Source organism: Cervus canadensis, chromosome 11 (genome assembly GCF_019320065.1).
Source record: "Cervus canadensis isolate Bull #8, Minnesota chromosome 11, ASM1932006v1, whole genome shotgun sequence".
NCBI classification, from domain to species: Eukaryota; Metazoa; Chordata; class Mammalia; order Artiodactyla; family Cervidae; genus Cervus; species Cervus canadensis.
This window is the reverse complement of record NC_057396.1, coordinates 46,651,051-46,676,788: the sequence shown is the minus strand read 5'-3', so window position 1 is coordinate 46,676,788 and position 25,738 is coordinate 46,651,051. Positions and strand designations below refer to the sequence as shown.

Below are 25,738 nucleotides of genomic sequence, written 5' to 3'. Positions count from 1 at the left end.
ACCCTAGTACTGAGTTTTGGATACCTCCCGGGAGGTAATGAGAGAAGGGGCCAGCTGAGGAATTAGTCAGCAGCTCTGGGAGAAGCTTTCTGGTAGCATGAGCCTCTGCGGGTGGCAGGGTTCCTCCTTCAGAGTGGTATGCATAGAAGGTTAGATTCACCCCAGGGCCTTGTCCTGGTCTGGCTCATTAATTCAGACCCATCTTCGTTCCCCTATCCCCTCAGGTTTGCCAGACAGAGAATTTCCTTCACCTAGAATTCTGCTTCCTGTAGACCAAAAAGGAGGACAAGCTGTGTCCAGGATTGAGAGAGGGAAATTAAAAGAGGGGCATCCCAAGGAGTCCCCTGGTGGCCTAGGGGTTATGATTTAGGTATTCACTATGGTGGCCCAGGTTCAATCCCTGGTCAGGGAGCTGAGATCCCACAAACCAAAGAGCATAAACAAAAAAGAAGAGAGGCAGTCCAAAAAACCAGACTGATTATCAAAAACTACAGGTCAAGTTCTTTTGTCCCCTTCCAATGAGACTGTCCCCCTCCCAAGCTCTCCAAGATTAGAAATCAGGAGTCACTATGCTGTTCTCCATTACTGTGAAAAACAGCATCTCACCTATATATCCTGATGCCTCTCCCCCTAGAGGGTCCTGAGCATTGACAGTTGGTGGAACAGAAGATACTATACTATACTGTCTGGACAGATAGGCCTGCAGGGACACAACACAGGACCAGATCTGCTGGTATCAGGGTTTTCTCCTCTTTCCATCCTCTGGCTTTGGGGAATTGCTTCATTTATCCTGAGACCTGGCACCTCAAGAAAGACCCCAAGAGATGGAGTCAAATCTAGTCATTGAACAGTGGTCTGGAGTGAAGTGGAAAGTCCTCCAAGATCACATGGCCTGTCAACACTGGAGTTGGGACCCAGACTATCTCCTCTGGGAGTCTCTCCTTGCTCCTCAGGTGAGTCTCCATGCTCATTTGAAAGGGTCAATAAGGAGATACTCCCTGAGGCCAGGGATGCTGAATGCACGACCAAACCCAGTGGGAAGGCACCTGTTCCAGCTTGAATCCTTGATTTCTCTCTGGATTCAAGGATTCACTTTTTCATGGGAAGAGCTCTGGCCCAGAGCACCCTGGGCAGAGGCTAGTATTCCTGAGCCTAGAGAAGATATCCAGAAATAGATGGGAGAGTGTCATATTTCTGAGCAGCTGTATGGGAGAGATACAAGGCATGTGAGATTTGACAGTATAAAAAAGAAACCTGCCCTCCCCCTCCCCTGGTGACTGTCACTGGAGACCAACACCAGCTTCCCCACCGCAGAGAAAGTCTAGGTAAGGGGCACACTACCCTCCTCCTGGGTACTGGGGTTTTCTTGCTCTTTCTGAAACAGGAAATTTGGGGTGTTAATGGTAGAGTCATAGCAATCATTAGGAAAAGTTTCAGGAAACCTTTTATCTTTGTCTGTTCAGGCTGCTATAACAAAAATACAACAGAGCGGGTAACTTATCAACAATAAACATTTATTTTTAACAGTTCTGGAGGCTGGAGGCTGAAAGTTTGAGATCTGGGTGCTGCCCTGGTAAGATGAAGGCCTTTTCCTGGTTCATAGCCAGCACCTCCCCACTGGGTTTTCACAGGTTGGAAGGTGCTAGGGAGCTCTGTGGGGTCTTTTATTACAAGAACAAAATCCCAGTCATTAGGGCTCATGAACTAATGAACCAGTGATTTCCCCAGGACTCACCTTCTAATCGGAGAAGGCAAAGGCACCCCACTCCAGTACTCTTGCCTGGAAAATCCCATGGACGGAGGAGCCTGGTAGGCTGCAGTCCATGGGGTTGCTAAGAGTCGGACACGACTAAGCGACTTCACTTTCACTTTTCACTTCCATGCATAGGAGAAGGAAATGGCAACCCACTCCAGTGTTCTTACCTGGAGAATCCCAGGGATGGGGGAGCCTGGTGGGCTGCCGTCTATGGGGTTGCACAGAGTCGGACATGACTGAAGTGACTTAGCAGCAGCAGCCCCACCTTCTAATACCATCATATCAGGCATTCGGGTTCCAGTATTTGAATTTTGGGGAGACACAGTCAGACTTTTGCACATTGGGTGAAGAACTTAGGGATGCTTAGGGAGGTTTGAGGCTATTAGGTAATTTGGGGGTTTCTAGGAAGGGATTTGGAGCCACATCCCCAGTATGGAATGTTCATCACAGGCCTGGATGAGGGGAAACTGACAAGAGAAGTGCCCTGAGCAGGATGACAGGAAGGACAGAAGGGCAGCATCTGGGAGAAGAAAAGGGGTTGCCAGTGCCTCCACTTCCTGGCCTCCCAGGCCCTCCCCAACACTCTGACCCCCACCAAAGATGAAATTTTATGTCATCACAGTGCAGCACCCCCCGACATCCTGGTTGGAGACATGGCTGCTAGGTCTGGGTCTGAAACCATCTTTTTGCTTCTTCAGGCTCTTCAAAGCCTCCCTTGTTCATATGGAGGTCACATGTTCCCAGGACTCCTAAGTGGCAGGCCCTGAACTTTCAGATCCTTGTTTCTAAGAACCAGAATCCCCAAGAGGCCAAGAGCAGAGTCTGCCAGGAGAGCAGAGAGAAGTCCCCCTTGGAGAGTGAGTCTGCTTGCCCTCCTGCTAGAGAGAAAAGAAAAGGCAGTGAATGGTCAGCAGGGCCAGGGGAAGTCAAAGCAAGGGAAGGAGGGGCAGGAGGGTGACTCACTTGGCACAGACTCACATCTCAGCTTCTTCCTCCCTGCAACAGACAGCACAGTGAGACCTCCATGTAGACAAACCCTCACACCCCAAACTTCCCTTCCTACCAAGCCCTGGCAAAGCCACGTCCCATCTTAAACCAGCTTTCCCTTCTCCCAAATATACTTCTAACTTCCACTTCTCCTCCTTCTTCCAAGAAATCTTCCTCGTTTGCCTTTCCATCCCTGCCCCACCCTGGCCCCAATCACTTGGTCCCTGCCTCAGCCCTGGGGAATAGCATACTTGTGTCCTGTCAGCCCTACTACACCCAGAGCCTCCTGAGATCTGAAGCTGCACTCCTGCCACTTTCCTCTGCTTAGCATCCTCCTTAACCAGGTATTTTGGTCTATTAGACTGTGTAGCAGAAGAAAATTTTGAGGACATTTAGAGAATCATCTGAGCATATTCCCACATGCAGTAAACACCATAGGGCCTTGTCTGAGTAACTGAACCTAAGACACAAAGAAAAAAACTGCAGTTAATTTCTGGCCTTCAACTTCCCCATTAATCACATGGGTCTCTTGAAAGGCCCTGGACATTTAAATCAACCAGGGATCTCCTGCCAGCCTTGCTTCCCTCGTGCGTGGCTTACCACCCAGGTAGGCGCAGTTAAAGTGGCTGCAGATGTGATTAGTGCTGGAGAGAGTCACCACGTTGTGGGTTTCATTCTGGAAGAAATCAGTAATCACGAAGACTTCATGTGGGGGGATCAGCACCTCAACTCCTCAGGAAAGACAGACAGGTCCTGGATCAGGGCCCCAAAGCAAGTCCTTAGGGAGAAGAAGGTGGTATTACCAAAACTGCGGGCCACAGCCTCATTCAGGGAGCTGGAGGCAAACTGGCCCAAGCGGATAGAGTCCCACAGCCTCTTGGGTTCAAAGCGAATTGTGCACACGCCTCGGAACACCATCTGCCCAGGTTCCCTGCTGCAGCCCTCACTGCCCCGCAGCAGCTGCAGGGCCCGGGTCAGGTAGAAATGCAGGGCCTTGAAGTGGAACTGGTTCATGTAGGACTCCCGGGAGCCACCGCCAGTCCGAACAGCCTCGTTCAGCTTCTGGTGCAAGGTGTTGGATGAGTCGGTATAGAGCACAATGGCGATTCCATGCTCGGTTTTGAAGCCCGGAGGCAGGCTGAGCCCTGGACTTTTTTGCTCCCAGTACCTCTCAGCTGTCTCCCAGGCATCCTGCAGCCAGGTATTGTAGAGCATCTCCTCCTCTAGCAGATAGGGTGCCACCTCCTCCATCTCTTCTGAGCAGCCCACATAGGAATCATCAAAGGTGTCTGGAGCCAGATCCAGGTCCTTGGAGGTAATACCCTGGGCATATGGAGAAAAGAAAGAGAGGAGCCACACAGGAAATCATGTAAATTCAGGGTACAGAACAGAGGTCCTGTGGGCAGATCAGTTCAGAAACACAGAATCTCATTTCTATGCTCAAATATCTAGAGTGTGAAATTTGTCAAGAGCTCAAAAACTTAAATAGTAGGCACTGAAGTCAGACAGATATGGGTTCAATCCTGAATTCTCCAGCTACTGACTGTGAGATCTTGGGCAAGTCTCTTAACTTTTCTGGGCTTCAGGTTCTCCCCCTATACACTGAGGATACTTCCTGACTTCACAGGGTTATTGTCAGGACCGTGTATAGATCCTCTTTGTGTACTAAGAGGGTCATTTATTATTAGAGAGGTTCCTGCACTTGGGACGTGGGGCTGGATGACCTCCAAGCACCTTTCTGGCTCTAAGACTCACTGTGCAGATGACATACAAATAGGCACTCAATCTCCAACAACCTGACCCCATGCCCAGCCTCAGACTCTTTCCCTCTCCCACACAGGTGTGTAGACACCAAACCAGGTCCCTGTCAGCTCTGAGACTCAGTCCTGTCCTGCATAGAAGACTGCATCCTCCAACCTGGGGTGGGAGTGGGGAGGAGGTCAAGCCCTGGTCTGGGAGGGACTGCAGGAGGGTCATACACAGGTAACCCGAAGGAGAGTGTGTAGGCTGGGCCATGGGTGGGAGATGGGAAGTGACAAGAGAAAGCTGGAGGCTGCCGGAAGGAGAAGGGTATGAAGGATTGAGGGTCACAGGAGGACCAGTAGGTGGAAGTGGGGTTCTGGGAGATGGAATGGGAACTTGGGGCTCCCTGCAGGGGTGGAGGTTCCTGAGAGGAAGAGGGTTCAGAGGATGGCATCCTAAAGAAGCATCCCTGGGAGGGATTTTTGAGGAGTCAGCCCCGGGTTTCCCCCCCTCCACAAATGTCCCCTTTGCTGCAGCAGAAGGTTCTCCCCAGTTACTTGCCCATGGCTGCCGAGGGTGTGGAGGCTGAGGCAGCTGAGGGTGATCAGCAGAGCTGTCAGCATTATTCCTCAGGGACACTTGGAGAGTGCGATCCAGTTGAGGGTGGGACCAGCGATGGTGGAGTCTCAGTTTTGCTGGGATGGTGACAGAGACTTGGAGCCTTTCTTCTCTGGTGGGAGGGGTCCCTGGCCCAGGACTTGGCCAGGCAGGGCATGGGCAGGTCCAAGGGTGTGTCTAAGTGAGTGGGCGGTTTGGATTATAACATCCCCCACCTCCATCCCAGCACAACCTTAGTGTCTGTTCCCTGCCCGGTTCCTGGAGTGCTTAGAGCCATCTGCACAGGAATGATAAAGACGGGAGTGGGGGTTGAGGGGGGGGAGGTGATTTGGCTCTACTTAGAGTCAGGAGGGGCCTGGAGTCAGAGACCCAACTGGAGGCGGCCCAGTCAGCTCTAACTCTAGGATGGAACTGTTTCTTTGACTTGCTTTTTGTTGCTTCAGTTTTTATAATTATACATGAAATTCTGCCTCAGAGAACCCTGCTCCCCAGCCTGTTAAACTAAAGTACCTCTATTCGGCTCACAGGAAAATAATCTAACCCCCATGCCAGTGAATGGCTGCAAGAAAAGAAGAGGTTAACATATCCTTTCCACAGGCTAGGCATTTCCTCCGAGATGTTTTGTAAAACTAAGGACCCTTTTTATTTTACTTCTGCCCAGCCTCTCCCTCTCTGTTTTGCCTTTTTACTTTATTCCTCACCTCTCTTTCTCTACCCTAAAAAAAACCTGGCAATACAGACCCCTATAAGATAGTTGAGACATTAGTCTGCCATTTTCTTGGTCAGCTGCCTTTCACATAAAGTCATATTCTCAGCACTTCCTTTCTCAATTTATTGAGCTGTTGGGTGGCTAGGAGAGCGACCTTGGATTTGATAACAGGCCAAGAAAGTTCTGGGTGGCAGCCCCTGATGTCTGCTCAAGAGCTGCACTGTCTCCTGTCCCCTGTGTCCCTCAGATCTACAAAGTCCATGGCTAACTATAGCCCCCCACCCAGGCAGTAACTGGACACCTCCCTTCCCTAACAAAAGACACTCTGTGGGAGCAGGGCTGAGAGCTGTAACTCCCCTTCTCTTGGACTGCGAGGCCTTTCTCCAGGACCTTCTTTGTCTCCTAGCAAGACCAAGGCTAGAGCAAGAGAACTGTGAAATGTGTTTTTCCCTCAGGCAGTCTGTGACCGCCATGGTCCAGCCTCCACCCCAGAAGTCTGAGGGGACAGAGAGTTATACCTGCTGAGAGTTCACCTCTAGTGTACTCCTTGATTTGCATACAATTTGCATATGGCCAACTCCTTGGGTCACGTGTACTCCAGCATTTCAGTGGCCCCCACCCCTCTCCTTTCTCTTTAAGCCCCTTCCCTTCCGTAAGCCTTGCCCAGATGCGAGGCTCTCTCTGACATCCTCAGGGGCCAGCCTCGCTCCTCCACAGACCCTCAGTCCCCTGACTCTTAGACTCAGGTGACCTATATTTATAAACACTAACCTTTCCCCTCACCTCCCTGGGCTTGCCTATAAATACCCTAGCTCTGTGTTTTGGATGCCCCCCAGGAGGTAAAGGCAGAAGGGACCAGTGAGGAATCAGTCAGCAGCTTGGGAAAGAGCCTCCTGGCACCATGAGCTTCTGGGGTGGCAGGGTTCCTCTTTCAGAGTGGCCAAGGACTTGGGGGTCCAGAAACCAGGATTTAAGAGATGTGCCTGTTACCTGCTGTGTCTGAGAAGGGCACAGAAAGTTAAACTCACCCCAGGGACTTGTCCTGGTCTGGCTCAGTCATTTAGCCCTATCTTTGCTTCCCCACCCCCTTAAGATGCCAGACAAATAAAAAATTTCACCTAGAATCCCATTTCCTCCAGAAATTCTTCCTGTAGACCAAAAAGGAAGACAAACTGTCCAGGCTTAGGGGAGGGTGGGGAGGGAGGTGAAAAGAGGTGTATCCCGGGGTGTCCCTGGTATCATAGTGGTCAGGATTTCAGGCTTTCACCGCTGTGGCCCAGGTTCAGTCCCTGGTTGGAGAAATGAAATCCCACAAACCACCAAAAGAAGAAGAGAGGTAGTCCTAAAACCGGACTGCTTGTTAGGCAAACACAACAAATCCAGACAAGTTCTTTCATCCCCTTCTAATTTAGACTGGCTTCCCCAAAGCACCCCAAGATTAGAAAATCAGGAGTCACTCTGCTGTTCTCCATTACTGTGAAAAAAAGCAACTCATCTACATACCCTGCCTGCCTCTCCCCCTAGAGGGTCCTGACAATTGACAATTGCTGGAACAGAAGATACTATACTGTCTGGATAGCTAGGCCTGCAGGGACACAACACAAGACCAGATCTGCTGGTATCAGGGTTTTCTCCTCTTTCCATCCTCTGGCTTTGGGGAATTGCTTCACTTATCCTGAGACCTGGCACCTCAAGAAAGACGCCAAGAAATGGAGTCAAATCTAGTCATTGAACAGTGGCCGGGAGTGAAGTGGAAAGTCCTCCGAGATCACATGACCAATCAGCACTGGAGCTGGGACTCAGACTCTACCCAGAAATCTCTTATTCCTCAAATGAGTCTCCATCGCCTGAAAGGATCAATAATGAGATACTCCCTGAGGCTAGGGATGCTGAATGCAGGACCAAACCCAATTAGGAGACAGTTGCTCCAGCCTGGATCTTTGATTTCTCTCTGGGTTCAGGGATTTGCTTTTTTCATGGGAAGAGCTCTGGCCCAGAGCACCCTGGGCAGAGGCTAGTATTCCTGAGCCTAGAGGAGATAATCCAGAAATAGATGGGAGAGTGTCACATTTCTGAGCAGCTGTGTGGGAAAGGTACAAGGGGTGGTATGAAAGAGAAACCTGCCCTCCCCCTCCCCTGGTGACTGTCACTGGAGACCAACACCAGCTTCCAAGCTCCGGAGAAAGTTTAGGTAAGGGGCATACGACCCTCCTCCTGGGCACGGGGCACAGAAAGCTGTTTCTGAAATGCAAAATTTGGGGTGTTATTGGTAGAGTCATAGCAATCATTAACAAAAGGTTCAAGAAATCTTTTATCTTGTTCAGACTGCTATAACAAAAATACCACAGACTGGGTATCTTATCAACAACAAACATTTATATCAAAGAGTTCTGGAGGCTGAAAGTCTGAGATCAGGGTGCTAGCCTGGTCAGACGAGGGCTCTACTCGTGGTCATAGCCAGCACTTCCCCACTGGGCCCTCACAAGTTGAAAAGGCTAGCGAGCTCTGTGAGGTGTCTTTTATAGGAACAGCAATCCCAGTCATGAGGGCTCATGAACTATGAACTAATGATCTCCCAAAGGCCCCACCTTCTAAAACCATCACATCAGGCATTAGGGTTCCAGCCTATGAATTTTGGGGAACCGCAAATATGCAGACCATTGCATATTTGACAAAGAGGTCTGAGATACTAAGGGAGGCTGAGGCCATTGGGAAACTTGGGGACTTCTAGGGAGGGATTTGGAGTCACAGTCCTAGTAAGACTTCCCAGGTGGTGCTGGTGGTAAACATCCCTCTGCCAATGCAGGAGACCCAGGGTCATGGGTTAAATCCCTGCGTTGGGAACATCCCCTGGCGTAGGAAATGGCAACCCACTCCAGTATTCTTGCCTGGAAAATTCCATGGACAGAGAAGCCTGATAGGCTATAGTCTATGGGGTTGCAAAGAGTTGGACAGGACTGAGCAACTGAGGACAGGTTTAGGTCACAGCTTTAACACTTTCGGCCCAAAAACCATTTTGAAACTTCCAGGGAGTTCACACAAAACAAGGTTAAAGTAAACTAGAAAACACTCCCAGCAGGGAATGTTCATCATGGGCCTGGATGATGGGAAACGGACAAGAGAGGTGCCCTGAGCAGGATGAAGGAAGGACAGAAGGGCAGCAGCTGGGAGAGGGAAAGGGGTTGCCAGTGCCTCCACTTCCTGACCTCCCAGGCCCTCCCCAGCACTCTAGCCCCACACCATTGCCCCCAAACTGGTCACTAAACCATCAATCCACCTGCTCTGCAAGGATCTGCATTTTTTGCAATACCCAGAAAGCCTCTCAGACTTACAGCAAACATGTCAGGAGGCCTCATGTGTGCCTGGCCTTGAGCTGAGCCCTGGGGACACGGAGTGGGTCATACCTGGTCCTGCCCTCAAGGAACTCACAGGCCAGGAGGGGAGGCAGACTCAGAAGGCAGCACAGTGTGATTATCACAGTGACAGAGGAAAGCGCAGGGTGATTCAGGAGGCCAGAGGAGTCGGAGGGCTTCCTGGAGGAGGTGGCCCCTGAGCTACTCCTTGAAGAGTGGGTACCAGGAGAAGGGCAGCCCCAGCACGTGGAGGGAAGCAGCAGTGCCTCATCTGGGACTTCGTTCTATGCCATCCATGTGAAGCAAGAGTGGAAGGGCACGAGGCTGAAGAGGTTGGGGAGGGCCAGGTCACAGAGGGCTTCAAATGCCAGCATTCTCTCCTGAGGATAAGAGGGAAGTTTTGTTTTGTTATATTGCTTTTTTTTTTTTTTTCTTTCTTGTAGTGTTCTCATCCCTTCCCTCATAATTTTCATGTCTGTAGTTTGAGATATTTCTCCCAGTCAGGTTTGGCACAAAGTGTTCTGAAGAAGGTGAGGAACATGACCAGCTGTGCTTTAGACTCATTGTTCTCCCTGATCCACGGGAGCCTGGAATTGCAGGGGTGACAGAGGAGGCAGGGAGACCAGGGAGGAGGCAGGAGCTGACTGGAGCCTTGGTGAGGGAGGTGGTGATGGGGAAAGGGAAGGACCATCGAAGATGAACTCATACTGTGCACAGCATTACTTGGTAATCAATTTAGTGTTCGATGAGTGAATGGAAAGCCAAGTAACCATCTTGGGTGACTGGATGATTAACAAGGATGGTGGATTACATGACACTTTTCTGATGGAAAATTCAGAGGAACTACCTTGAGCTGGATGAAGCCCAAAGAGAAATTCATCACAAGGATCCCAGGGTATTTCTCGGTACCCAAAGGCCAGAAGTGAAGAGTCTCTGGAAACCCAAGGAAGTGCTTCATTCTTCCTGTGCTTTGGCTTCAAGCCACTGTCTGTGCTCCTCAGCCCTCCCTTCTTCTTTCCCCAGGGACCTCGTCTCTCCCTGACTTCAGTACACCTGTGATTCTCAAATGTCTCTTGTTGTCCATTCCGCACCCTCTCAGACATTGGCCCCTGTAGAGTCCACATAGGACAAACCGAACTGACCCCCAAACCTGACCAATTTATTCAGTATATTTTTTAATTGATCGTCTACTATGTGTTGAGATGAGCAAGATGAGATTTCAAAGTGTAGTCTGCTTTCCTCTGTATTTCCAACTTAGAGCATGGGAACCTGAGTGTGAGCCTTGATTTCCCCTATCTCATCTCCTAAACCTCATCAGATACCATGTCCAGTAAATTCTACATAGTAAGGCAGGGTCCACTCTCACTGCCAATACCTTAGGCCACATGATTCAGTGTCCTCAGTCTGACTTCATAATTCTCCTTCCGTATTCCAAGCCTCTGAAATCTTTTATTTCTGTGTTTCTGCAGGACAGAGACAGGGCGATGGAGAGGCAGTGAGAGATACAGTTGGCTTCATGTTTTCGCTGCATGACCATTTTGCTGTGGGCCACAAAATCTCAGTGGCATGTAAACATTTATTCTCATGCTCCTGGGTCTTCAGGTTGGCTGTAGATGGGCTAAAGCGAGCTTGGATGGGCAGCTCTGCCTCAGGCTGCCAGCCTGCCTCAGCTGGCTGCCTCCTTTTTGTGGGTTAGGCCCACATCTGCTCCTCTGGGGCCCAGGCTGGAGGAACAGTTCTGGGCTATGTTCTGATGGTCTCTGATCCAAAAAGAAGGCCTTCTCTCTGGTTTGGGTTCCCTCCAAAGCAGACCTAGAGGCAAGGGCTTGGGTGTAGTGAGCTTATTTGTAAGGTGGTCTCAGGAAACACAAATAAAGGAGTGTCAAAGTGAGACAGAGAAGAGAGATAAGTGCCCCTGCAAAGTGTGGCCACTGTGGTCAACTATGTCTCTCTGGGGATCCTTTGTGGACTAGGGAATCTCATGGTCCACCCTCATTGGGTGAGAGTTGTTCCTGGGAACATTAAATCTCCTGCACTTTGGGGCTGCCCTGAGCAAGCTCCCAAGGTGATGCAGAAAGGCCTGGACACTGGAATATACAGAGCACTAGGAGTGGGAAGCTGTCAGATGCTTGAGAATTATTCATTGCTCCTATGTTTCAACGTGAAGATGAGCTGAGGCAATACTGTGAATCAGCAGTGGCAGGCATACTCTTTTATACTGCATCCATCTATTATTAATAATATCAAACCCTGGGAAGGACTCTGAGTGTCTCACTTAGGTTATGTGTCCACGTTAGAGCACCAGTTTGGGGTCATGTGTTCGCCTCCTAAGGGTACAGAGTTAGGAAAGCCCCCAATGAACCCATGGACTGAATTTTCCACAAAAAGAGGATCTATTATAGAAGTTCAGGTTTTTTTGGTGGATTCCAAAAAACCACAGAGTTCAAATAGCTTTTTGCTGCTATATACTCTGCCCATTCGCATTCTATCCTGGAACTAGAGTGCAGTATTTCATGCTTTAGTCCCCATTGTGATGCCATTTTCAATTCTATCTACTCCGTATCTCCTCTAGACAGCTCATCATTTAAACCCACTCCTGGAGCAAATATGTCTTCATCAGGCTCTTTGGCTTCTTGTAACATACATCACATGGTACTTGAAATTCCTCACTCCAGCTCCACCTCCACCTTAAAAGAGTTTAAAGAAGCAGGGATATGGGTTTTGTTTTTGTTTTGTGATCACAGTTTTATCCTCAGCTCCTGGCACATTACAGGATGCTCAGCCGAGGTGGGATGCATGAGACAAGTGCTCGGCCCTGGTGCACTGGGAAGACCCAGAGGAATCGGGTGGAGAGGGAGGTGGGAGGGGGGGATCGGGATGGGGAATACATGTAACTCCATGGCTGATTCATGTCAATGTATGACAAAACCCACTGAAAAAAAAAGAAAAAAGAATTTTCTGTTGAGAGGCTTCCTTGGTGGCTCAGTGGCAAAGGATCCACCTGCCAATGCAGAAGACACGGGTTTGATCCCTGATCTGGGAAGATCCTGGATCCCTGATCGTGTGGTGCACAAAGCAACTAAGTCTGTGCACCACAACTACTGAACCTGTGCTCTGGAGGCTGGGCATGGCAACTACTGAAGCCCTCGTGCCCTAGAACCAGTGCTCCACAACGAGAAAAGACACTACAGTGAGAAGCCTGAATACCATAACTAGAGAGTAACCCTTGCTCACCACGAGGAGAGAAAAGCCCGTGTAGCAAAGAAGACCCAGCATAGCCAAATATAAACTAATTAATTAAAAAAAAATTTTTTAAAGAATTTTGTTGAATGAATGAGTAAGCAGGTTTTGAGGGAGGGAAGATAAGGAGTTCAGTTTGGAATGTGTTAAATTTGATAAAAACCTGCTGTTAACTCTATTGCCCAGAGAGGCTCACACCTCAATTTAAACTGTGAATTGGCAGTGATAAGATCTTAGATTGGGAAAAATGAAATTATAGCCACAGAACATTCCTGTGTCCTAGGGTCATTGATCTATCAAAACTTAGGCCCCACCAAGAGCCAGAGGGGATCAGGGAGCAGGGATGCTTAACCTAAGCAAGACTAGGGCGGGTGCATATCCACCCTGAGAGTTGTGTAAGGTCTGTGTGAAGGCACACAGATCCATCTTCTCAGAACTTTCAGTTTTCATCAGATTTCCAAAGATAAAAAACCACTAACCAAAAAAAAAAACAACAAAAAAAAACCACTAACCATATTACGGTTTGGATAAAAGAGGGAAAACAGAAATACCTAAGACTCTGATGGTATGCGCCTAGAGTATCTCTGCCAGGATGACATGAAATGGCAACACTGGTACCTCTGGGGAGAGGGGATGGGGTTGAGGAATCAAAGAGAAGGACATTTCACTTGTGGACTATAAATTATGAAAAATGAAAATGTACTACCTTTTTGAAACTTAAAACTTTATAATATTAAAAAATAAAGCTATGGGGGTTCCCTGGTAGTCCAGTGCTTAGGACTCTGCAGTTTCACTGCTGAGGGCCCGGGTGCCATCCCAAGTTGGGGAATTTACCTCTTGGCTCACTAGCAGGACGAATCATAAAGTTATTTTTTTTTGGCCACACCTCACGGCTTGTGTGTGTGTGTGTTGACACACACACACACAAGCCGTGAGGTGCTTAGTTCAGTCGCTCAGTCGTGTCCGACTCTTTGCGACCCCAAGGACTGCAGCATGCCAGGCTACACCTCAGGTGTGCTCCTCCCCCAAAAAATAACATTATGATTCATCCTGTTAGTGAGCCAAGAGGTAAATTAGAAACTAGACACCATTTTCACCCACCAGTTAAATGGAAATTAAGAGATTCATAATGGCCAGTGTTGGCAAAGACTTGGAGAAAAGGGCACTTTTGTCCACTGTTGGTGGGAGGTGAAGAGGGACATTTTGGATGGCAACTTGGCAGTGGCTATCTAAAGGAACACTATTCAAATACTTTAAATATCACCTTGATATCGTTCCTTTAAAAATATGCAGACAAGTAGATAAGGATTTCTATACACAACTGATCACTGCAATATCACGTGTAATATCAAAGACTGAGGAAAAAACACTAAGTGCCCGTCAATAAGGAAATGGTTAAATAAATTATGGACTAACTCTACTATGAAATTCCATGCTGCCATTATAACAAACAAGGTAGATATGCATGTATGACATGGAAAGAAGTTTATGGTATATTGTTTCCTTTGAAAAGGTTGTAGAACATGTATGTGTAAGCATATTTCCTTTTTCTTTTTGAAAAAGGTGACAATAAGAAAACCAAAACTAGGCTGCACACAGAAAACTATGTGTGTATATATACTTAAATATTATATTATTTGTATGTACATCAAAAAAGGTCTTGAAGGGTCCCATTACCAGGAAAACAGCAGGCCTGTGTAATAGTGAGAAGGGGACATGGAGGGAGAGGAGGAAATGGGGGCCTTGGGCGTTGTGAGTCATTCGTATACAATGAGCATGTGTTACTTGGTAATAGAAATAAAGAAGCACCACCAACTTGGAAACTGTTCCAATCTTGACCCAAAGCTGGGACGCTTTCCTGGAGCCCTGCTCTGAGCCTGTCCCTGGGGTCCTGCTGTGGCCTCACCAGCTGACCACTCCTGGATCTGCCCTGTTCCAGCCTCAGGCCCCCATGAAGGGAAGCCCAGACCTCTCACTGTGGAAGTCAAGCTTCTTCAGGACTGACCCCAAGCTTTCCAACATTCCCACCCTGCACTTGCCACACTAGAAAAAGTATCTTTCACTCTTTACATCCTGAGAGTTCCTACCTCCAGTACCTTTCCTGTTCCCATTCCTGCTGCCCCTAACATCTTTCCCTCTCCAGACTCCAGTCTTTTCTCTCCCACCTCCATTGACTGAAGCCTTATTCTCCTCTTTATCCTGTAAGACCTTAGTCACATGTTGCCTCCTCCAGAAGTTTCCCATGTTCCTTCCAGCAAGAAGGGTCCTCTCTCTCTTCTGAGCCTCCATTTTTATGCTGTGATCCTGTGCCAAGCAGTGTAAGTGACCCAGACCAGGTATCAATTCATGGTTTTTTTGTTTGTTTGTCTATGTATTTAGGCTACGCTGGTCTTACTCATGGCACACAGGGTCCTCCACCTTCACTGTGGCACGTGGGATCTTTTTAGTTGCAGCACATGTACTCTCAGTTGCAGAGGTGGGATCTAGTTCCTTGACCAGGGATCAAACCAGGGCCCCCTACATTGGGAGAGTGGAGTCTTAGCCACTGGACCACCAGGAAGTCCCAATTAGTGTTTATGGAACTGTGCAGATTCTCTTTTTCCAGGTGAGGAAACTGAGGCCCAGACAGTGACTTGACCAGGGTCATCTCCAACATGCAGGGCCCTGCCGTGATGTCTCTGTTGCTTGTGTCCATGGGCCTCATGGAAGCACTCCAGGTACAGTCATCCTCTGCTGTCCCCATGCCCCAGCTGCTGGCTTCTGAACTCTGCTGGATGCTTCCTTTGGGGATGGCTGAGTCTGAGGGGACAGCCCTGGAGCCCAGTCTCGGGGCCTCCACTGCTGGTAGTTCCCCATCCCCTTCCCCTCCAGGGCTTCCCTTGTGGCTAAGCTGGTAAACAATCTGCCTACAATGCGGGAGACCTGGGTTTGAAAGATCACCTCGAGAAGGGAAAGGCTACCTGCTCCAATACTCTGGCCTGAAGAAGTCCATGGACTGTATACTCCATGGGGTCGCAAAGAGCTGGACACGACTGAGCGACTTTCACTTCACTTCCCCTTCAAGTGTGTTTGGGGCCCTTTGTCTCTCTCAGCTCAGTGGAGGGGGGGAGGGGAGCTGGATAACAGGGCTCCTGTTCTCCTGGGGCCTAACCTCTCAATCCTTGCTGCTCCCCCTCTCACAGGCCCAGAGCCACCCCGTCATACGACGAGACCTCCTCTCTCGAGAAATGCCCCTAGACATGGCCCTGGCCTCCTTTGATGACCAGTATGCTGGCTGTGCGGCAGCCATGGCGGCTGCTATCCCGGATCTCAACCGCACAGAGTTCCAGGCCAACAAAGTGTACGCCGATGGCTGGGCGCAGGCAAGCAGCCAGTGGCGGGAGCGCCAGGCCTGGGGGCCCGAGTGGGGCGTCAGCCCTACCCGTCTGCTCACCCCCCTGGGCTTCCGAGAAGAGCACGGGGTGGCCCTCCTGGCTTACACGGCCAACAGCCCCTTGCACAAAGAATTCAACGCAGCCGTGCGTGAGGCGGGTCGCTCCCGGGCCCACTACCTCCAGCACTTTTCCTTTAAGACACTCCACTTCCTGCTGACCGAAGCCCTGCAGCTGCTGAGCAGCAGCCAGCGTCCGCCCCAGTGCCACCAGGTGTTCCGAGGGGTGCAGGGCCTGCGCTTCCGGCCGGCGGGGCCTGGGGCCACCGTCAGGCTGGGGGGCTTTGCCTCTGCGTCCCTGCACAATGCTGCGGCCCAGCACTTTGGGGAAGACACCTTCTTTGGCATCTGGACCTGCCTTGGGGCCCCCATCAAGGGCTACTCCTTCTTTCCTGGGGAGGAGGAGGTGCTGATCCCTCCCTTCGAGACCTTCCAGGTGATCAACGCCAGCAGGCCGGCCCAGGGCCCCTCTCGTATCTACCTCCGGGCCGTGGGCAAGCGCAGCACATACAACTGCGAGTACATCAAAGGTGAGAGGGCACGTGTCAGCCAGCAGCTGTGCACAAGGCGGGCTTCCCCATCCCATTTTCAGGGCACACATACACAGATATTAAAATCAGTGAGGAGGACATCACCCTTCCCCAGCCACTCCACCCCTTCCATCCAAGGGGAGACATAACCTTCCTTACTCTGGTGGTGTCTAAGCCAGAGCTGGCCTCTTGCCTGCTGGGAGACTGAAGAAGGTTTTCTGACCAGCACAGGTGTTTTTGGCCATTTGAAAGCCAAACAGACTTGATCAGGCTTCTCTCCCATATGGAATCTGTTGCCAGAAATGAGTGTGGGCCCCCATCCCTGTTTTCCGGGAGGAGTGTGTTTTTTTGACTGAGCAGAAACCCTGGGCTGTGCATGTACTGGGTCAAGGTGACGGTGAGATGGTGAGACAGCATTTGGGTGCCATCCCCCTAAGTTCTAGCTCGGGCTCTGGCAGGTCTCGGGTGCTTTCCTCTCCACCATCCCAGGACCAGGCAGAGGAGTAATCATGAGGATGAGTCTGAGTCCTTAGTCTCTGAAGGGGCTGTGGGCTGCTGGTCTTGGCTGAAGGATGCCCAGGGGCTTGTGAGGCTGTTTTCCTAGTAAGAGGCAGGCTGTTGGCTGGATCCACGGACCACATCTCAAGTGGGAGTAGGTCCAGTGTGGCTTCAGATCCCACCGTGAACTGGATCACAAGCACGCATGAGTTGATGGAAGGTGACAAAGACAGGCAAAGAACATAAATGAGCCCCTCCTTGGCTGGGAGAAGGAGCAGTGGGTGCGGCATGGAGGCAAAGTTACAGGCCAAGGGAGGAGAAGGAGAGCCCAGACCACCCTGGCTTTGAGGACTGGGGCCTTCCTGGCCCCGCTGCTCGTGGGTCTAGGCAAACCCAAGTGAGGGTGGTCCCACTGTAAGGAAGCAGAATCAGGGGAAAAGGCACCAGCTTCTCCGAGAGCAAGTCAGAGAGGGGCTCTGGGGTCCCTTTCTGTCCTAAGAGCTATTGAGCCTTTGATTCTCTGCTGTTTCTTTCCTGCAGACAAACAGTGCAAGTCTGAGCGCTGCCGTCTGGATAGCTCAGGTAAGGGCTGCAGGCGTTGGCGGGGCTCTGTTTGGAGATGAGCTGACTGTACTGGGTCTGGGCCCCACTCCTGGGTGAACATCCCCCTTAAATGAAAAACAACCCTCTTTTGATTAAAAAAAAAAAAAAAAGTAGACTTTCTTAAGCAGCCACCTGTAGGGATTGCTAACATTTCCCACAGGGTGTATATGTGGGATACATGGAGTGTATACGTGGCGAGCTAACACACCTGCTCCCCTCCACCCGGGCCTGGGGCTGGCCCCTCCTTAAAGGAGGTCACGGATCAGACCCCAGAGAGCTCCAGGCTGCACTGAGGTGACAGTGGGAAGGGCCACTCCACAAAGTCCTCCCCAGGCCTTCTCCTCCTTCCGCTGGGGAGCCCTCTGTCTGCAACTGTGCTCAGAACTCCCTCAGACTGCCTCCCAAGGTCAAGGTCAGGTCATGGGTGCTGGAGACCTGGGCTGTAACCCAGGCTCTGCCCCAACTCTGAGACCAATTTTTCCTCTCTGAACCTCAGTTTCCCTATCTGTATCATAAGCACATTGGACCAGGTGGTCCCCAGGTTCTCTGTGGCCATGATTCTTCTCTTCTCTTGAACACTTGCTGGCCCACGGCTTGCCTGAGGCATCACCTCTCCAGCTGGGAACAGGCCATTCCCAGGGAAGAAATCACAGCTCCTCCTCACCCTGGAGTCCTGCCTCCTCCCTCAAGGCTTTTAGAACAGTGGGCAGGAAGGAGCCTCAGCCTCCACTTTGCTCTCACCCTTCTCCACCACACAATACCACTCAGGGTTCCGGGCACATGAGTCCTCACCATGATCTGATGGTACAGATACTCTCATCAAACCTGTTCCATGGATGAGAGAAAGAGGCACAGAGAGGTGAAGCAACTGGCCACACACACAGACCTAGCAAGGGATGGGGCCCAGATAACCTGGCCCTGGAGCCCAACTCTGAACCACCACACCAGGCTGGCCCGCACCTCATGTTGTCCTTACTGCACAATCATCAACTGGAAGGAGGTGGGACAGGAAATACTGGCCTCATTGTATAACAAAGTGAGGCCCAGAGACAGAAGTGACTTGCTCCAGATGACAGAGTCATCTGTGGCAGAATCGAGACCAGCCAAGTCTCCAGCTTCCAACCTGGCTTGAGTTCTGATAACGTCATTTCAGGCACTGGGAAAGTTTAGGATTCCCACTCCCCACCCCTCACCCCCCTCCACCAGTGCCTCTCCCACCAGAGTCTGGGCAGAGGAGCAAAGATCAGCATCACCATATCCCACTCAGATCTCTACTCCCCTTTATCCCACCCTGCAGTGCCTCAGGTGTGTCAACAGGAGGCTGGGGCATAGACTTAATGACCTCTGGAAAGGGAACAGGGACTCTCCTTGTCTCTTCATCTCTGTCTACCTTTCTCCCTAAATTCTTCCTCACTTTGTCCCTGAATCTCTCTGCTTCTGTTTTCCCTGCAGCCGTGGGTCAGAGGCCCATTCCTGCAGTCTGGTCCCTTCTACTGCTGCTCTGGTTCCTCGTTGCGGAGGTCTTTCCAGAGAGTTCGGGCCTCCTCTAATCCATCAGCCACTGAACAGCCCTGCCTGTCACCTCTGCCCAACATGAGGATGTCAGCCACATGCGTGCTCTGAGTGTGGCCAAGATCTCGGGTAACTCCATCTACAGGAAACTCTGGGACCTTCTCTGGCGACTGCCAGGCCTGCTAGCAGGAAGAAGAAAATGTGGGGACTGAGCCTCTCCCAGGGTTCTAGGAGTCAGATGCTGAATAGAGGTGGGGGGACTGCAGGACAGGTAATCACTCACCTGGAGATAGATTATAGTAGTTCGGAGGTGGGTGACTGGGGAGAAAAGTACTTGGCCGTGTATTCACTGATGTTACTCAAATGCCTCCCGTGTGCAGCTGGATAGCTGCTCTTTGCTCTTCCAGGAAGCCTTCTCTGACCTCTCCTCCTTTCTAGGTTAGGGGCCCTGCCTCTGGTCTGCCATCTCCAACTATGAGCTTCTGAGCATGAGGACCATGCCCGAGGTACGCAGGTGGTACCAGAAAACACATGGAAGTCAGAAAGGAACAAACATCTTGTGACTGGCTGGTCCCTGTCCTGCCCTTATTTGGGTACTTTCAAGCTCTCCGGATGTCACTGTGTGACGCCCACACAGGGAGAAAGTGGATGGACTGGACCTAAATCCAGAGAGGAGAGAGCAGGAAAACAGCAGAGAGAGCTTTAGGGATCTCAATGAAATGCCAATCGTTTTCTTGTCAGCAAAGATGTAATTTCCACTCTGATTCATGGGTCCTCTAGAGGTCCCTAAGAGGCTGGATTCCTAACTTCCACCACCAAGAGCCTAAGGGTAAGACAGGACATGGAGGAGGTGCACAGCACACATTACTTTATTATGAGTTGGAGCTTTGGGCCAAGTCCTTATGTGGCCTCCTGCTGTGGAAAGCGGACCAGGAACCCTGAATCCCCAGTCACCTTCTCTGAGACCCTAGACAGGGTAGGTTAGACCAAGTCTCTGTAACAGTAGCCACAGGGGAAGGAAGAGAAGACAGGAAATGGGGCAGTGCTGTCATGCCTGCACGCTCCCCACTGAAAGTGCCTACACTCAGCACCGAAGTTCAGTTCTGTCCCTCCCAAATTGCACTTCGATCTTGACCCTTTTTAGAGTTCCTCCTCTGCAGAAATCAGGGGAACAGCAAGCTCTGATTTTCTTTAGAGGTTAAAGTATGCAGGAGATGATGAATACTCCTGGTCCGTGAAGTCAGTAGTGCTGAAGAGAGGATATCCCAGGTTCTGAGGCCCAGTGGAGAGACACCGGGTGGCCTGAGGGCTGACCACCACCTGGCGTGGCTGATCCATCCCCATCTGGAGGTGCTGTGGCTGCAGCAGACCCCTGGGACTCAGAGAGCCTGCACCAGCACCAGAAGGCTCATGACCAGAGCCATGGAGAAGAAGATGCCCAGGAAGAAACGGTCCATGACACGGGCCAGGCGCTTCCAGTCCTCATGGCGGCGCTGGGCGGCCCGGTGGCTGTGGAAGGCATTGGCGATGGTGGCCACGTGATGCAGCAGGGCTTCCTGACGGCACAGACACCGAGGCTCCTGGCAGGGGCCTGCTGGGGGGCCAGTGCCTCTGTCAGGAGGCTGGGGGCTGGGGGATGACTCAGGTGGTCTAGACTGCCCACAGGGTTCCCCTCGTTCCCGCACACACAGGCCCCGTGCCAGGCGTCCTAGCAGGAGGGCCCGAGCCCAGGCTGGCACGGGGCGGGCACTGGGACCACAGTAATGCAGGTTCATGATAAGGATGGTAAGCGCCGTGGAGAAGGTGACCATGGTCATGGTGGCCATGTAGTACTTTCCTGCAAAAGACAGAAACAGAACTGAGGCCCAAAACGAGAGCTCCGGGGCCCGGAGCTCCCCAGCTGCCTGAACACAAGGAGGGACGAGCTCATCCCCCATCAGGCTCTCAGGACCCTCGAAGTAAAATGGAAGGAAGTGGGAAGGAGGTAAGGGCCACGCGCTCTCCTCCCACATCCCCACATCTGGTTCTCAGAAGCTTCCTGCTCCCTGGTTGATGCCCGCACTGCTAAAGCCTGGACTCACCCACAGTGCCCTGAAAGTCACACTCTTAAATAGAACCACCATGACCTGGGCAAGTTACAATAGAACCTTACTGGGGGATTCCCAGGTGGGGCTAGTGGTAAAGAACCCCCTGCCAATGCTGGAGACATAAAAGACTCTGCTTCGATCTTGGGTGGGGAAGATTTCCAGGAGGACGGCATGGCAACCCACCCCAGTATTCTTGCCTGGAGAATTCCATGGAGAGAGGAGTCTGGCAGGCTATAGTCACACGGAGTCAGACACGACTGAGGCGACTTAGCACACATGCACACAGGTCTGTGCTGCTGCTCCCCCGAGTTAATAAATGTCAAGTGTTCAAGAGAATGCCTGGCATGCAGTGAGTGCATAAGACGTTTCGACTATTATTCTAATACTGGGGAATGTCGATCATCCTCCAACAAGTCCTTGAGTAAAGACCAACTCCTGGACTTCCCAGGTGGCACAAGTGGATAAGAATCCACCCGCCAATGCAGAGGACATGGGTTCCATCCCTGGTCCAAGAAGATTCCACATGCTGCCGAGCAACTAAGCCCCTGCGCCACAACTACTGAAATCTGCGTGCTCTAGGGCCCGCAACAAAGAGTGGCCCCCACTCTCCGCAATTTGAGAAAGCCCTCATGCACCAGTGAAGACCCAGCACAGCCATAAATAAATAAAATTAAAAATCCAAAAAAGACCAACTCCCTCCTCCGCCCCTACAAGTGAAGGGAGGGCTATGTTCCCGGGAAGGGGCCTCTCTCTTCCCCCTCCATCTCAGAACGAGGCCGGGCCCCAAAATGCTCTGCAGGACCTCTCGGTTGACCCAGGCAGGTCGGGCTGCAGCCCCCACACCTGCGGAGACCCGCGTGCGCCAGCCCCCGGGGTTGGGGGCAACCTCCCTGCCAGCCCCTCCCTGGCCACCCTGAGGCCCTCGGAGCTCACCGATGAGGGGCACGCTCTCGGCCGGCGGCATGCTCTCGGCCAGGATCAGCTGGAAGACAGTGAGCGCCAGCAGCACAGTGACGCCCAGCGACACCTTCTCGCCCGAGTCCGCAGGCAGGTGGAAGGCGAGCGGCGCCAGCAGCGAGATGAGCACGCAGGGCAGCAGCAGGTTGCACACGTAGGCGGCGGCGCGGCGGCGCAGCAGCAGAGTGAAGGTCACGTCCGGGTAGGGCTCGGAGCAGCAGCCGTAGGTGAGCACGCGCCGCCGAGCCGGCATGCCCAGCACGCGCCACTCCACGTTCTCCACGAAGTCGGCCAGGCTGGCGGCGGCGCCGCGCGGCCGAACATCCAGTTGGTGCCCGCCGTGTGTCCACGAGCCGAAGGTCAGGCCGCAGCGCTGCGCGTCGAACGGGAAGGCCGACACGTCCACGCGGCAGGAACTGCGCGTGATGGCCGGAGAGTCCCAGCGCACGGCGCCGTCGTGCCGCAGGACCACGTTGGTGCCGGCAGAGGCCAGGGCCTGCGCATCCGCCCTGCGGGCAGGGGTTGGGGGTGGGGGCTCCCTGAGGCGCCGCGGCGTTGGATGTCGGGGCTAACCCTTGGAGGGGGTGCGACTCCAACCCTCTGGGGGACTCACAGAGGGCCCTCTGTGTCTTTGGAGGCCTAATGGGGCCAGGGCCTACAGGGCCAAGAACAAGACAGGTCTAGCCCTAAAGGGGAGGCGGAGTGCACGGTAGCTTTTCTTGGGGGCCATCTGCAAAGCGCCTGGAGGGGCCCTGGGGAAAATGTAGGGACTCAGGCCCAGAAGGGTGAAATGTGACATAAAGAGGCACGTGTGCCCCAGAACCCTGGCTGCGAGGGATATAGAACTAGTCCTGGACCACACAGAGGGTTCCTGGGAGACATTCAGCCTGGGTTGGCTTGGGGGTGCTATCAAGGGGCTGTGAGGTCCCTCCAGTAGGTCCTCGCCATGAACTGTGGTGTCAGGAAGCCTTACTGCACCACACAGCCACTATTGCTGACACCTTCCTGGCAGTTTAGAAGGCTCCCAGGGCAAAGCTTACTGGGCACCCTAGAGTCAGGTTTGGTGTGGGGGATGGGGAAATAAATGCATCCCCAGAGCCAAGGGCATCTCTCCAGAGGGGTGGAGGGGAGGGGCCCGGGCAGGCAGTACTTGTTATACAGTACGATGTCCGGCCGCCACACGAGACTGCTGGGGATGCGGATGACATCCAGACCACCATAGGTGTCGGGGTCCCATCGTAGGTAGGAGTCTGTCCACTCCTGTCGGATCCACAGGTACAGGGTCAGCACCTGATTCCGCTCATCCTAGTTAGGGGCAGAGAGTGGGTATAGATGTGGACACACGTCTGTGCACATCCTACCCTGTGTGTGCGCACTCAACTGCAGAACTCTGGTCAGCACCCCCAGACCTGACTTGCCCACACAGTCCAGTCCCCACACAGTCTTGCTGTGTGACCTTGGCAGGACCTTCTCCTCTGGGCCTGAGTTTCCTTGGCAGTTACATGGGTGGTAATCTCTGCTAGTCAGGAACTTGAGTGTGCAAGTATTGGGCACATTGTGGCCACCCAATGGTTAATAGCCAACACTTGGTAGCTGTTATATTAATGTTTCCAGGAAAGAATTGTTTGGAGAGTAATCCTAGTCTCCCATCCCCCATTCCTTTTTTTTTCTTTTTTTTTAACCTTGCCACGCAGCATGCAGGATCTTAGTTTTCTGACCAGGGACAGAATCCATGCTCTGCTGCAGTGGAAGCTTGGAGTTTTAACCACTGAACCGCTAGGGAAGTTCCTTGTTCCCCATCCCTTTCCCATTCCTTCCTCCTCCAACCGTTCCAGCACACTCCATGGTTGTACAGCAACGCACCATATCGATGATCTGGGACAGTGTCACCTCCAGGGTGACATTCAGGGCCTGGTCTGTGTCTGCCACAGGTCTCAGGGCACTTGTGTAGTTGGCAAAGAGGTCTCGGAACAGCTTGTGTGCCAGCCTGCCCTCGGCTCCCAAGCACTCTGGAGGACCAGTAAGAAGCGGTGTCCATGGAGGCCCCAGAGGAGGGGCCTTGGCTCACACTCTCTACTCTCCACAAGACTGACGCCCTGTCAGTGCCTTCATTGTCTCACAGCTGCCTGACTGTCCCGGTTCTCTGTCTCTAGTTCTTCCCTGCCTGTCTCCGGGGACAGACGCAGTGAGGCTGTGGTGTGAATAGTTACTGTCTTTTGAAGCAAGGCTGATGGGTTTCTTCTCCACCTGCCCCTTCCTAAAGACCTGGATTCTGCCTGTCCCACCACAGATGCTGGAGGGGCCCCATTAGACCACAAGAGTCCCAGGCACCACATCACATGGGGGATGTTAGTTCCCCGACCAGGGATCAAACCTGTGGCCCCTGCACTGGGAGTGCTGTCTTAACCCCTGGACCACCAGGGAAGCTCCTGAGAGATCAAGCTTTTAAAGAGACAAATTCGACTGGATCAGTAGCTGCTTGAAAGAAAGTGAAAGTGTTATTTGCTCAGTTGTGTCCAACTCTTTGCAACCCTGTGAACTGTAGCCCGCCAGGCTCCTCTGTCCATGGGATTCTCCAAGCAAGAATACTGGAGTGGGTTGCCATTCCCTTCTCCAGGGCATCTATCTTCCTGACGCAGGGATGGAACCTGGGTCTCCTGCATTGCAGGCAGATTGTTTACTGTCTGAGCCATGGCTCCCCAGGCCTGCTAGATAAAGCCCCAACTCACCCTTCACAATCTGGTCCCCCTGGCTTTTCCCACCCTATCCCTGAGGGCTCCCCCCTCAACTGCTCCCACCCCAGCTAGGCAAGCCCCATCTTGCCCTCTTCAGCTCCCACTCTTCCAAACTTGCCAAATACAGCTTTTTCCCAGCACAGGAATGAAGAGAGAGCATATGGAGAGAGATGTGGGGAGGATGGGAAGAACAGCAATGCCCAGAGAAGCCAGGGCAGGTCTACTGAGCTTCATACCTGGAAGGAGTGGGAGCAGGAGCAGAAGGCCCAGGCTGGAGACAGAGGGGCCGAGGCTGAGGTGGTGGCTGCCGGGGCCCATGGCCTTGCCACAGCCAGAGGAGGGGCAGATCTCTGGGAGTGAGCCTCCTGGCCTGACCTGTGGCAGTGCCAGGCCCTGCTGGCAAGGGTGGTGTGGACAATCCCTGGAAGTCAGAAGGAAGACCGGGGTCTCTGTTGGGTCCTGTTAACCTCCAGGGAGCCCTGCAGCCCTTCCAGCTACCGCACCCTCCTATTTGTACCTGCCCTGGAATTAAGTACTTAGGGCTTGGCATCTACTGTTTCTCCTTCTCTGCTGGTCTTTGCCTCTCCTGGCCTCTGCCCTGTTCTCTGCCCCTAACCCGTCTCTGTATTTCCTGCTCTCCGTCCCTCTATAACTCCTTCTTGGTCTCTGCCTCCCTGACCCTGGTCTTCCTCTTTCCACTCTCTTCTTTTCTCCTACCTCTGTTTCAGCCCCCTGGACTTCCTTATGGCCTTCCCCCCACCTGACTCTGGGTGAGCCTGGTGTATTCTCAGCAGTTTGGGGGGCCAGGACTCTGTCCCTCCGAGGCACAGGACAGCAGGCCCAGCCCCCTTTTCCTTTTATTAGCTTAATTACAGAGTTAGGACACCTGTGTCCATAGGAACAGAGCAACTGAAACTGACACCTCAGGTCACTGGGTCCTGAATTATTCAAATTCTGTAAGGTAGCACTCAGGCTTAGCT

The 25,738-nt window shown here is 52.2% G+C and overlaps 2 protein-coding genes and 1 pseudogene across 4 annotated transcripts; 1 reads left to right on the top strand and 2 right to left on the bottom strand.

The window, feature by feature from the left end:
- Positions 1 to 1,253: 1,253 nt before the first annotated feature.
- Positions 1,254 to 21,402, top strand: ART1 (ADP-ribosyltransferase 1). 3 transcript variants are annotated; one of them, XM_043480950.1, is made up of 6 exons: positions 1,293 to 1,325; positions 2,455 to 2,613; positions 15,012 to 15,123; positions 15,589 to 16,366; positions 17,405 to 17,446; positions 18,920 to 21,402. In XM_043480950.1, exons 3-6 carry the CDS (start codon positions 15,061 to 15,063, stop codon positions 19,015 to 19,017), a joined length of 981 nt encoding a protein of 326 aa, XP_043336885.1. In that variant the 5' UTR covers positions 1,293 to 1,325; positions 2,455 to 2,613; positions 15,012 to 15,060; the 3' UTR covers positions 19,018 to 21,402. The 3 variants fall into 3 exon arrangements, with proteins under 3 accessions (XP_043336884.1, XP_043336885.1, XP_043336886.1); XM_043480951.1 differs by lacking the exon at positions 2,455 to 2,613 and adding an exon at positions 1,528 to 1,573 and having other exon boundaries at positions 1,294 to 1,325; XM_043480949.1 differs by lacking the exon at positions 2,455 to 2,613 and having other exon boundaries at positions 1,254 to 1,325.
- Positions 2,457 to 8,504, bottom strand: LOC122449426 (annotated as a pseudogene).
- CHRNA10 (cholinergic receptor nicotinic alpha 10 subunit) lies at positions 20,359 to 24,087 on the bottom strand (the record flags this gene model as incomplete). Its single annotated transcript, XM_043480961.1, has 4 exons — positions 20,359 to 20,816; positions 22,000 to 22,532; positions 23,174 to 23,328; positions 23,887 to 24,087. Coding segments are annotated over 4 exons (1,347 nt in total), but the record flags the coding sequence as incomplete, so codon positions are not given.
- Positions 24,088 to 25,738: the final 1,651 nt, after the last annotated feature.